The sequence below is a fragment of the Mastigoproctus giganteus genome, chromosome 4 (genome assembly GCF_048544385.1).
Source record: "Mastigoproctus giganteus isolate SK-2022 chromosome 4, ASM4854438v1, whole genome shotgun sequence".
Lineage (NCBI taxonomy): Eukaryota > Metazoa > Arthropoda > Arachnida > Uropygi > Thelyphonidae > Mastigoproctus > Mastigoproctus giganteus.
In genome coordinates this window covers 118,920,060-118,933,947 of record NC_143578.1, presented here as the reverse complement: position 1 = coordinate 118,933,947, position 13,888 = coordinate 118,920,060, and the positions used below count along the sequence as shown (strand labels likewise).

Here is a 13,888-nt window from a genome sequence, read left to right as displayed (position 1 = left end):
TGAACATAAGCCTAAGCCTTCATGGCAAGTCTCAACATAATTGAAATCAAATGTAGGTCAAAAATATGAATTTTTATTTGATTTCAACTACTGACTGAAATAATCTTGTAATCCTATAGTAGCCCAATTCCAGAGGTTAAAGATAAACATAACAGTTATAATATTTTTAAATGTTCACCTAGACAAAATACATTATTCACAATTTAGCGCAGTGCTTCTCAAACTTTTTTGGATCATCAGTTGGATCACCGCCCCTCCCCCCATAAAAAAGCCCTCGCCAGGGCTTTTTTTTAGCTCACCAATATAAAGTGAAGCTAAATAATTGAAATCAATAGTGTCTGTTTGCCTCCAAAAACGTAAATGCAGCCCTGCATGTATGTGTGTGAATTATAAAGAAAACTATTTACTGCACTTTATTCCTTCTTCGTAAAAAATTACAACTACATAAATAAAGTCTGTTATAGTCACTTAAATGAAGTCATAAAAATTAAAGTTAATTACATAAATAAGTCAAGATTTTAATGGAAATTGTTAATTATATTTTAATATTTAATGCAATGGATGAGCTTGATGCAGATTTATTAGCTTATCAATATTAGGTTTAATATCTGTAAGTAGAAGTCGTAAATCGCCACGTTTAATAACATCCAGACAATTTCTTTGTTTTGTCAGCAATTGAGATACAGCACTGAAACCGGTTTCGACTAGATATGATGTTGGAAAAGAAATAAGTAATTTTTTTACAATTCCCCACAATGCAGGATAATGGTCAGGGATTTTCTTTTGTTACCAAAATTCCTGATAGGAATTTAGAAATTTTGGCTTCAGTTAAACTTCATTTTGTAACTCAATCAATTCTTCTTCTACAAAACGTTCACCATCGTCATTATTTAAAAAAGGATTTATAACCCAATCTGGAATTTTCAAATTAAGGAGATCTTCGAACCTTTCCTGCATATCTCTGTGCAACATTTTTAGATGATTACAAAAAGTTAGTAGAGTTTCATCAGCTATTTTTTCTTTTTTCTCTATTTCCAACAGATTTGGAAATTGATACAATTCACGTCATCCTTCGTTGTACATAAAAAGCTTTAATTTTGAAATAAATGCTGAAATTTGAGTTTTTGCCTTAATGAGAGTTACATCTTGTCCTTGTAAATGTAAGTTCATTGAGTTGAATCTAGTAAATAAATCTGCAAGATAAGCAATATCAGTTTTCATTTTCTTGAGGTCATTACTAAGGTCGTTGTTCCTATCCTCAAAAAACTCGACAACAGTATCAAAGAGTTCATAAAATCTGTTGAGACAGTTGCCTTTTGACAGCCACCAAACCTCAGAGTGAAGTAGCAATCGTTCAAAATCTTCACTGTTTTGATCACAAAGCTTTCGAAATATACGATCATTCAAAGAATGTGCTTTAATTTTGTTTCTAGCAGTAATAACAGTTTGTAGAGAATTGTGCAGTTGATCACCAAGTTTTTTCGCAACTAAATGCTGACGGTGAATGACACAATGAACAGTAATAATATTTGGCACAGCATTTTTTAAATAAGCCATAAAACCCTTGTAACGGCCAATCATTGATGGTGCTCCATCTGCCTCGTCGTCCCCCCTTTCATGCCTAACGCCCCCATGGATAATTCAACCCTCCCCCCAGAGGGCGATATCGCCCACTTTGAGAAGCACTGGTTTAGCATATGCTTGCTAACAGGGACCATCCATTAGCTGATGAAAAGCCAGTAAGCTTCAAAACAGCTGCTCTAATGGTGTCTCAGAGTCACTTATTCTGGTGATGCTGTACAAATCTGAAAGATATTAGCAACTTGGGAAGAACTGTGGATAATGGTATTTGTCTCCAAGTTGAACATAAGCCTAAGGGCCTTAGCACTTAGTCTACAGTGAGAACAGAAAGTCTCTCCACGATCAAAATCAAATGCAGGTAAAGCATATGAATTTTGATTGAAATTTTTATTTTCAAACTACAGTGAAACTTCCCTTTAACGGACAGCCATGGGGAACGAAAATGTGTCCGTTAGAGAGAAGTGTCCACTAACAAAAAGTCTGAGGGAGGAAAAAAAAAAAAAAAAATTGTTAAACGTTTAATGTAAAATTAAATTAAAATATATACAGATTTTTAACAATATTTTTGTAAATAATATACATACAATTGTGCTATGCATATTATGACTTTATCTTAAGAAAAATACATACAGTAATCACTTATTTTCTTCTGCACCTTCTTCCGGCTGATAATTTTGCTTTCAACATTTGTTTGGAGTGAAGAAACCATCGAAAGTCCTTCAGTATCTTCTTCAGCGGCGAAAAACATTTTTAAACGATTGATTTGCACGAGCGCTTCTTCTATTTTCATCGGTGGTTTGTCGTTAATATGTTCTTCGACAGAATGACCTCCTTCCATTTCTTCATCCTCATGGGGAACTTCTTGAAAAATATCGATGATAATGTCGTTGATATCTAGAGCACCATCTTCTGTAGTGAGGTTCAAGTCTATATCTTTGTAGCCAGGGTCACTTGTAGCGGAAGTATCGTACATTATCAGTAGATGTTGAAGTTCTTGTTCTTCTTGGTGCTCCACATTGCTGTTCACAACTTCAATTTTTGCGTTTGAGAAGCCAGACTTTACAAAACAGTTCACGACAGTTTGTTTTCTAATTGCGTTTACTGAAGAGGAAATCCACTGAATCGCACCTAGGATGCTGATTTTCTTTGCAAGGTCACTCGCACATGTTACATCGTTCATGTTTGCAATGAGATGTCTTAAAACACGTTTTCGGTAGTGAAGTTTAAAATTTTTTATTATCCCTTGATCCAAGGGCTGACACTCTGCTGATGTGTTTGGTGGCAGAAAAACGATTTGAATGTTGGACAATTCAATGTGCGGGTTGAGATGCAGCATTATCCATGAAAAGAACAATTTTTCTGTTTTGACGAATCATGTTTTGGTTAAAGTGACTTATCCATTCGCTCATGATATCTCGTGTCATCCACACTTTTTTATTAGACTTCCAGTCAACATTCAAAAGATTCAACTTTATGCCCTTGAAACGAGGATTTTGTGGTTTTCCTATAACAAGAGGTTGTTCAAAGTCTCCCAGCATATTTGTACACAACAGTACAGTCAAGCGTTCCTTAGAAATTTTTCCGCCCTGGCACTTTTCGTTTTTTAGACTCATTGTTTTTTTCAGGAAGAGCTTTAAAAAACAACCCTGTTTCGTCACAGTTATGAACACCCTTAGCTTCAAAATCACGACATAAATCTTCCAATTTGACGGTCCACTCTGTTACAACCCCAGTATCAACAGATCCACTTTCACCACTTACGGTTTTCCTAGAAATTTTATGCCGAGTTTTGAACTTGTCTAGCCATCCCACAGAAGCTTTGAACTCATTTACTCCCATAGATTTCGCAATCTCCAAAGCCTTTTCCCTAATAATAGGCCCATTAATGGGAATTTTTTTAGCACATCGCGACAAAACCACTCATACATAACATTGTCAATTTGAAGTCCAACAGTTTACGGGAATGATTTTGAACCTGACCATTTCCGTGTTGCCAAAATTGTTTGAGCAGTTCATTTTTTTTCTTTAGGATGTCGCTTACCTGCGTCTTCCCGATTTTGAATTTTGCAGCGAGATTGCGAACGCTATTTTTTTTGCCGATCATACGCATTAATGAGTTTGACTTTATCTTTTAAAGTTAAATGTTTACGAGAAGACATTGTGCACTTCACATGACACTGAACAAAACTGAAACTGAAAAGACGAAAGGCCGACCATATTCTCCCCCCTCCTGCACACACCGAATTCATCAGAAGTTTTACACGTGCCTTAAAATTTTTGAAAAAGGGTTTAGAACCGCGACGTAAACCTTGATAAAATTCAGAGAATCGGAAATAGAAAATAAACATACGACTGAGGCAATACATGGAAGAAACGTTCCTAGAAAAAGGGCCGTAAGCTTGCCCGCTGTCCGTTATGGGGAGATCAAATTAAGTGCTAATCTAAACGAAACAGTGCAGATTGCCTGTCCGCATCCATTACAGAGAATGTCTGCTAGACAGAAGCTGCAAACACGTTAAAATCAATAGAGGTGAGTTGGGGAATTTGAAAATGTCGGTTGTAGAGAGATGTCCGTTAACGAGAGGTGTCCGTTAGGAGAAGTTTCACTGTATATATGCATTTATGCTGCTGTTTAAACTTTTGCCTCTACTCCCTCCCCCTTTCAAGTTGTCTCGAAATCTGTTTCATATGACCAACAAAGGAAATGATAATATTATTGGGGGGGGATAGTCATTTTAGAGGCAAAATTTAATGTAATTAAGCATTCCAAAACTAGCAAACATTATGGATGATAATACAAGAGCCTGTTCTCTCTGAATGTTTCCCACCACCATTAAAGATTCTGTTGAAATAAAAAATATTTTCAAAAACTGCACTGCTTCAACATGGCTCCCTCTCTTTTATAGTTTATATGGAAAGAGACATAAGAGTCCAGAGAATTGTTCCAAAACCAGCTTCTCACATGAAGTAAATTAGCTTTTTCATCTCATTTATTCTATGATCATTCAATCAGTATATTAAGGACTAGCTTTTCTTTCTATGTTTTATGACCAGATTTTAAACTGCTATAAACACATTATGATCTTAGTACTCATGAGAAAACAAACTTTGAATATCAACAAGTCATCGCTTTCAGACAAATAATATCACTGATATGTGATGCTGAGCCTCTTACACTACAGAGAGTGACTCAGTAATAATTCAATATAGATGCACATTCCGATCCAATTATTATCTTGTTTAGTAATTTGGAACATAGAATATTTTATACCTAGCAAATGGGTGAGAATTAGTTGCTTTAATAGGTTTCACCATATCATACAAAGCAGGTACAATAGAACCTATACTTTGCACCCTTTTTTATTTTCCATTTGTTAAAAGAGAATGAAAAGAATTCACATCTGATTTAGCCATATGACAATACAAAACTAAAGCAACCTCAACGTTCTCATTATCTGTAATGTTAAATTTATCTATTATTAGAACATCTGAACCGATATAAAAAAAAGTCATATATGCAACTTGTGCCCAAGTATTTTCTTAAAATCATGAAATAAATTTAAATGTTTTGGTTCCTCAGTCTGATCTGACAACAAAATGTTTCCCATCATTTATCTAAGCATGAACTCTTGTGTGCTGACTAAAGGATGTCTTCACAGCTGCAATTTATAACACAGCATCAATGGAAAAATTCTATTCAGTTAACTTCATTTTCCAGGAATGCATTTACAATGTTAGTGACCACCCTGTACTATAAAAACACCACCAGTTTGTGTGCAAACTGTCAACCTGGAATCAATTAGGGAAGGTCATTTCAACCCTGTGCAACTAACAGCAGTTTGTGCTTCATCTACTCCATCCAAATAGCTGAAACAGCTAATACCTGTTATTGAAAATGTTTCTTTGGATCACAGGAAATTCTAGAAATATCTCTTAATTATCACACAATTAGTAAAAATTCAAGAATTAAGTTAAAACCTAAATTAAGTTATTTATTGACAATGTCACATTTCATGAATTTGTGATAGTAATCTTTCTTTACTGCCACTTGCTTTCCTCCAGTTGGCAACACTCACTAGCTTCATGATACTGATGCATTGTTTGGGATCAAACTGTTTATGCACTTCATGTTTCATGCAGTGAACACTGCTGTTAGTAATGTACTCTCCCCAAATCAAAGTGCAGGTTGAAGGGAAGGGTTGTTAAATTTGCATTCACTCTCTGATAGGTCTAAAGTTAGTTTTAATTTTCAAAAATTAATTAAAAATACTTTTTTAATATAGAGCATGGATCTTTCACAGTTGTGTTCAGAAAAGATTGAAATTACAGGTGGCATCAGAGAGAGAAAGAGAGGAAAAAAAAAAAAAAAAGAACAATTCTGAAATATTTTTTGTAGATTTTTCAACTTTTCATGGACATAAATAAAATTTGTATTTTCCCACAATTAATACAGAGTTAGCTAAGCAGTTTTAGTTATGTAAACTGGCATGTTTTAAAGAATTAGATATTTAATGCAACAAAATATTTTTGAGTGTATTTTTTTTTAATTATCTCACCTTGTACTGGAAAGGGGATGTAAGGCCTCCTCTAGTGATATAATTTGGTATAAAAGGGTAACTCGGTAAACAAGAAATGCGGCACACAGGAAGAGGATCACCAACCTAAAATAACAGATTAAGCATCTGGGTAAATGTAAGATATTTTCTTCTCCCTAAAGTATCATAATAGAAGTTGACAATTTACCTTTAACTTTTAAACTTCTATTCAAATTTATTGAAGCTTCTACTCCAAGGGGCTCACATCTGGTGAGTATGGGCTTGGCAAACCCAGGGTGCTGTGCTGGATATCATCATTCTTCTTTCTTGGTGATTTCCCCCCCCCCTCTCTCAGGGTAACACGAGATTTTTTTTGGCTGGTGCAGCATTAGCCTCAGGCTTCCTTGCACTTTATGGCTCAATGTTTCATTTGGACTATAATTTTGTGAATATGGTTGCAATGGCAACATAATCTGATACTAAATAAGTTATAATTCACTGCTGCAATAAGATCTAGGCACATTGTAATCTTGACTACCTCTATCATCATATTAAAACTTACATATGCCATTTCAGTCCAAAAAATTTTAGGATGTTTGGCAAAAAACTACTGAGAGGCACAAAATATATTTATTTATTTTTTGCACAATACATTTCGTAAACAGGAAATGTATTGTAAAAAAAAGGGAAAATGAAACTAATGTGGGCAAAAGTTAATGATTTTTATCATCTTTTAAGGGCCCAAAGAGACCGTTGTACATTGGTACTAATGATATAAAAAGGAGAGATCTGTGGATTTACATAAGATTGAGAAAATGTTGAGTTATGATTAAATTTAAATCTGCAAATGTCAACCGACTTAACAGGATAGAGTACATAAGAGCCTTGTCAATTGATTCGGCCATGGAGAAAGAGAGGTTGTGTAAGGTTCATAGGATAGAATTTTTTTCAGTGTGATCTACGTTTGTTAACAGGAGTATTTACCTTTTTACAAGGATGGAATACACTTAAATAGAAGGGATGTTAGAATATTTGTTGCTGCTATCGAAGCAGTGACAGGTGGGTGGGTGGAAAAACTGTTAGCCTTGGGGGAATACACAGGCTAATAACGTTTAATAGCAGTGGTAAGAAAAGGTGAAACTGATTTGTGAGCTGTTGCTATTAGAACATGCAGCAGCCAGGAAAACAAGGTGTTTGGGATTACAAGTCCAACTGATGAGCCTCATGGGACAACCAATTACATAGGATATATTAGGTTTATTTAGAAGCAAAAAAAAAGATGAACATATACTTGCTTGTATACTAATGATAGAAGTAGCAAATATGATTGATGAATAAAAAATAAAGATGAAGACTAAACTGAAATGATAATTCTGAGACAGTCGTAGACCTAAAAGAAGAGAATATTCAGTTCTTTTGTTCTGTGAGGGAGTAGTTCTAATGGCAAATTATGCAAGAAAGCAAGCTTATATAGCATATGGAAAAAAAAAAACAAAAAAAAAAAAACCCACAGTTCACCCCTGCAAACCCCCAAGAATTTGTGGAGAAGCCTGATCCAATAATCAACCACCCACTGGCTAAAGGCAAATTTCCACACATCTATCCTGCAACCATCTTCCTCAACTTGAATTTATGTCCCCTCATGTGTGTAGTCTCAGCAAGTAAGAGAATACAATTAACATTCAGCTTAATCTGTTCAAGGTTTTAAACATCTCAATCATATCTCCATGCAGATGCCTAGTCTCGACACACTGCAATTTGCACAACTGAAGTCTTTCTAGGTAAGAGCACAATTTTGTTCCCTTCACCCATAATCTGGTTGCCCTTCTCAGCACCCATTCCAGCAGATCTACATCTTTCCTATGATACCTCCACACATGTATACAGTACTCAAGGTGTGGCCTAACCATGGCCTTATTTCAGTGACTGCTGGGAGTCATAGAGGAACAAGAAATTAAATGGGTAGTGTTAGGGTAGCTAAGAATAGGAACATGTGCATGTATACTTGCGTGTACACCAATGCTAGGAGTTTGGTAAATCAATTTCATGAATTTGACGTGTTGGTCAAAACATCAAGGGCCGATATTATTTGGATATCAGACGTGGTGTCACACAGACTTTTGAGTCTTTCCTCAATTTGAATTTATGCCCTCTCAGGTGATTATTCTGAGCAAGAGGAAGAATCCCATCAGCATTGAGCATGTTCAAACCATTCAAGGCTTTATACACCTCTATCAGATCACCTTGCCGGTGCCTAGTCTCCAGACACTGTAATTTGCAAAACTTAAGCCTCTCTTCATAAGAGCACCCCTTTGTTCCATTCACTAATCTTGTTGCCCTTCTCTGTGCTCGTTCCAGCAGCTCTACATCCTTCTTGAAATGAGGCCTCCAGACCTGTATACAGTACTCAAGGTGTGGCCTGACCATTGCCTTATACAAGGGAATAATCATCTCCTTATCCCTGCTAGAAAAATTCCTGTATATCATTGACAAGACACCATGAGCTATTCTCGCAGCCCGTCTGTACTACTCAGAGAACTTCATATCTGCCTGCACAATTACCCCCAGGTCCTTTTCATTCTCTACCACTGTCAGTGTAGTACCACAGAGTTGATACGTTGCTCTGGGGTTGCTGTTTCCCATGTGTAGTACTTTAAATTTGTCAATGTTAAACTTCATTTGCCACCTCTCAGCCCATCTGCTCAACCTTTCCAGATCCTGTTGCAGCAGCATAGCATCAGTAGTGTCCTTATCAACCCTGCCAACCTTTGGATCGTCTGCAAACTTGGACATTAAGCTTGATATTCCATCATAAATATTATTTATAAATACAGAAAACAATAATGGACCCAACACTGAACCCTGAGGGACTCCACTAATAACATCAGTCCACAATGAGCAGTGTCCATTGATTACCACTCTGTCTTCTCCCCCTCAACCACCCCTTTATCCATAGCAGCAATTTGCCTCCAATGCCACAGTGCTCCAATTTGTGCAGCAGTCTTCCATGTGCAACAGTATCAAAAGCCTTTCTAAGGTCCAAATATACAATATCAAAGTTATTCCCTGCATCCAGTTCTTTTGTGACTGCATCATAGTATCCAATCAAATTGGTCAGGCAAGACTTCCCCTTAACAAAGCCATGCTGTGTCTGAGCTATAACTGAAGTCTTGTCTAGATGATCCTGCAGTGCTTCTTTAACCAGTGCCTCCATTAATTTTCCTGGAACAGAAGTTAAACTCACAGGTCTATAATTACTTGTGTCAGCCTTTGATCCTCCTCTGTGAATTCGGTCACATTTGCACATCTCCAGTCTGTGGGTATCTCCCCTGAGTCCAAGGGTAGCTAAGAATAGGAAGCTCTCATAATTATGGGTAGCTCTCATAATTATGGCTAATGGTTTGCTTACTTCCTTTGCTGCCTCCTTTAATATAACTGGATAGATCCCATCCACCCCAGGTGCCTTTCTTGTGTTTATCTTCAACAACTTCTCCTCCACTTTACTCTCAGTTATTACAAGATTATCTAGCTTACTGCCAGAGTTGAATACACCTCTGGCATTCCCTTTGCTGAATAACTCCTCGTGTGAATGTCGATGCAAAATATTCATTTAGTTTGTTAGCTACCTGAGCAGGATCATCAACAGTTGAACCATCAATATCAAGTGGACCAATCTGATTCATCCCCTTCCTTCTAGAGTTTACATAAGTAAAGAACTCTTTTCTGTTTTTCTTTGCATCCCTTGCCAAAGATTTCTCGTAATCTGCTTTCGCCTGCCTAACCTCCTTTGTAACTTGGTTACAGATCAAGTTGTATCTATCATAGGCTTCTGTGTCACGTGTTAATTTATATGTATCCCATGCATTTTTCTTCTCATTAGTTCATCTGACATCCATTTAGGTCTAAACCTTGAACAATATTTCTTAGTTGGTATGTAAAGCCAAGATAAGTTCTTTGAATGCTTCCCATTTTGAATTTGCTGTTGGTAACATCATCAGTTGGTCCCACTGTATAGAATTTAAATACTGTCTCAAACCATCGTAGTCGCATTTACGAAAGCAGTAACCCTTCCCTTTACCCAGTGGTGAGCTGTGAATATTTTAACAATGGGCTCGCACTTTTGCCTACTTTTTGATGTGAAACATCCTTTTGCAGGAGAGTGGGGGGGTACCAACTGAGTAAATCTGATCGGTTGGTACCCCCCACTCTCCTGCAAAAGGATGTTTCACATAAAACCATCTATCACTCATGCTCAGCAGATGCGCGACTTTTTTTATTCTTTTTTCTACAACTAGGGAAATATAATGGATACAATTTTTTTCATGATAAAATTTTAATATTGCGAATAAAAAATAACAAAAATATTCCTCATATTACATAAAATTACACAAATATTACATAAAAAACAAACTGTTCTAGAAAAGGTACACAAAAATCACAGATTACATATAAAAAATATTGCACAAATATTCAAGAAAATTGCCATATGAAATTTACTTCTTTATTAATATTGACATAACGATCCGGATCAAATTGAAGCAATGGTTTTCCATTTAGATGTATGGTCATCATAATCTGCAACGTGTTTAATTTTCAACATTATTCATTCATTCATTCGTTCACACGATATTATTCGTTACGCTGAAAGCTCACTCAGCTTAAGCACTGCTAATCGCAATGGTTTCAAAGATATTTCTGGCTTTCTTAATTGTAAATGAAATTTCACTCTATTTTATAGATAAACTGTCTTCAACAAAATCTCTAAAATCATTAATTTTTATTTCATATTTTATCAGAAAACAAATTTCTTATTCGGTTTTCACAGTCTTGCTACTGATACGAAAGTTCTTCCACGATTTCCGGTAGAATATGTTTAAAATTTCTTTCAATGGTAAGGTTATTTTCTTTATTTAATTTAAAATCACCCTGTTGCATTAATAACTTATTCTGCATAAAACAATGCATTTAATAACTTGGCGTGAGGTAATTTTACTGTTCTTACTTTCGATTTTGATTCCTTCAAATTCGTTCCACTTCAACATGCTCTCAATTTTAGCTTCATATTTTCCTTCAGAATTTTTCAAATTAGTAATAGCATTGATAGTTCGAATAATTAATTTATTTGCTTTTGCCATAGTGAATCTGTAAAGCTTCTGAAATGTAAGAGAGCTCCTTCAGGATGTCGATCATTAGTGCTAAATGGTTAAGAAATTCCAGATTTAAAAGTCGCTTTAACAATCCCAAATAAAAATAAATTTTCTGCTTATACTCCAGGGCGACCACACGGTCAGAGGAGTTCACAAGGTAGAGAGAATACAAGAAACAGCACCATATTCAGCGGCGCCTCAGTAGCCAGGTGGGCAGGAGTGGCAGTGCGTAGCACACGCTTCTTGATTAGACCGAGGTTCGAGCCTGTGACCACCAAATATGGAGGATGCGGAGAGGTCAGGGAATGAACACCGCATATCCTCGGAGCAATATGGCCTTAGTTGCTAATGCTCCTAAAAAAACAAACAAACAAAAAAAAAACCGTATTCAGCAGTCAGGGTGGTTGAACCCGGGTCACACAAGGCATGTATATTTATGCACTCGCGCGCCTGACCACTGGGCTATGGAGGCCTCTGATTCAAAATGTTTTCACAATGCAGGATAATTCCCTTAACTCTCAATTACCATTTGCAAGCTACAAGCTTCTCTTTGTAGCCCAAACACACGACCGATCTTTGTAGTTTCCACATCAAGTTCTTTAGCATTCATCCTTAATTCGCGCTAGTTTTTTGGAGATTGGTAATAGTTTTTTTTTTAATTATTGCCTGTATGTCATTATATTTGAGAACATTTTCTACGCAGTGAAAGGCTTGACAAAGTTTCAAAATCTGTCAACATTTCATCTTCGTAAAGTTTATATAATATCTTAGTTTCCTCAATCCCCCCCCCATACGTTGCTACAGTCACTAGTTCTTTGAATACTGCAAAATATCAGAATCAATCAGATATTCAGCTACTGTGACCATGTAAACATAGACAGGAAAAATTTACTGGAAGGCATGGATCACTCACTTCTCCGATAAACATACGCCCGTTTGTCGGAGTAAAGGGGAACCACAACACAGGTTAACCAGAGGCTATTATCCATCTCGGGAATCTTCTTAATCCTCTGACTAGCTATGGAAAGCATATTGACTAGCCCGAGTTCTTGGAATATGGCTTCATAAGTTTTACGGCCACCACTAACGTTGTGGAACAGTAATCCCTTTCACCCTTAATTCGCTCTTTCTAATTACCTACCTAAAGGCCAGAGGTGAGAACAATGCATACAAAGTTGTCTCTCCTAATCTGTTCGTTACATGGAAATAATTTTCATTCTACGAAAACTACTATATTTTAAATATAATTACCAAGGGGAATTTTAAAAAATTTGGTATAAAGAAGTTGGTTAAACAGAGGTCCGACAGTAATTATATCAAAAATGAAGCAATTTTAAAATACATAACCGATTGATTGCGCCATTAAAATGCTGGGAATGAGGCCCTGTTCACCCCACCGTAGTTTTGGCTCTGGATACTCAATAATTGTGCATTTAGGATTTCATTTATAAAATAAAGGGTCGTCTCAACAATGGGTTCACAAATTTTCAAAAAAATATATAAGAATGGGCTCTCGCGAGCCCATTATAGCTCACCACTGCCTTTACCCTTGATGGTAGTTACCTCTTTGAGTACATTACACATCAGCACACTGATCACTGCCACCTAGTGGTTCCTTTATCTGCAGATTCTTAATGCATGAAGAATCACTACTGATAATCAAATCAAGAGTATTACTCCCTCTAGTTGCCTCCCAAACATGCTGATGTAGAAAACAATCATCCAATAAATTCACAAAAGCCTTGCTAGTGTGTGAGTGACCAACCTACAAATTCCAGTCAATATCTGGGAAACTAAAATCCCCAATTATAAGACTCTCTGATTTACTGGCCCACTATTTCGCTGTACAGTTTCTTATTATACTCATCAGAGTCATTACGCCTATAGCACACTCCTACTCTCAATTTTGATCTCCCAATGCTTATGTCACACCAAACTGACTCGACACTGCACTGTCCAGTGATGTCGACTGGCTTCACTTCCTTGGATTTTATGTGTTTCTTAACTAATGCATAACCCCTCCTCCCTTCCTATCCTGTATATCCTTTCTGTAGACGTTATACTCCCCAAATTCCAGTTCTGCATTCCTTATATCTGTGTGACACCACGTCTCTGATATCCCAACAATATCCGCTTTTGATGCTTTGGGCAATACCTCAAATTCATCAAATTTATTTACCAAACTCCTAGCAGTGGTGTACATGCAAGTGATTATCAGTAGTGACTCTTCATGCATTAAGAATCAGCAGATAAAGGAACTATTAGGTGGCAGTGATCACAGTGTGCTGAAGTGGGATTTACTCAAAGAGGTAACTACCATCAGGGGTAAAGGGAAGAGTTTTTGCTATGGTAAAGGTGACTATGGTGGTCTGAGACAGTTTTTAAATTCTATATCGTGAGACCAGCTGATGATGTTACCAACAGCAAATTCAAAATAGGAAGCATTCAAAGAATTAATCTTGGAAGCTACTAGGCTTTTCATACGACCTCGTCTATCTCCAGAGAAAGATCAGGAACTACTCAGCAAGAGTCACATAGCAAGAGGAAAAGGACCCTGTCTCTCCTTTACAAGGCTTTTTTCATCCCTGCAGTCTCATACGCTGCAGGGATTTGGTACAACAAAGC

The 13,888-nt window shown here is 36.7% G+C and overlaps 1 protein-coding gene across 3 annotated transcripts in view; it reads right to left on the bottom strand.

Annotated features, from left to right (window-relative positions):
- The window catches only part of LOC150087019 (uncharacterized), a 390,202-nt gene that overhangs the window by 43,442 nt on the left and 332,872 nt on the right, over positions 1–13,888 (bottom strand). For all 3 annotated transcript variants that reach the window (XM_090371746.1, XM_090371748.1, XM_090371747.1), the window contains exon 10: positions 6,138–6,242. In XM_090371746.1, coding sequence (XP_090227872.1) covers positions 6,138–6,242 — 105 coding nt within the window. The remainder of the gene's footprint in view (positions 1–6,137; positions 6,243–13,888) is intronic.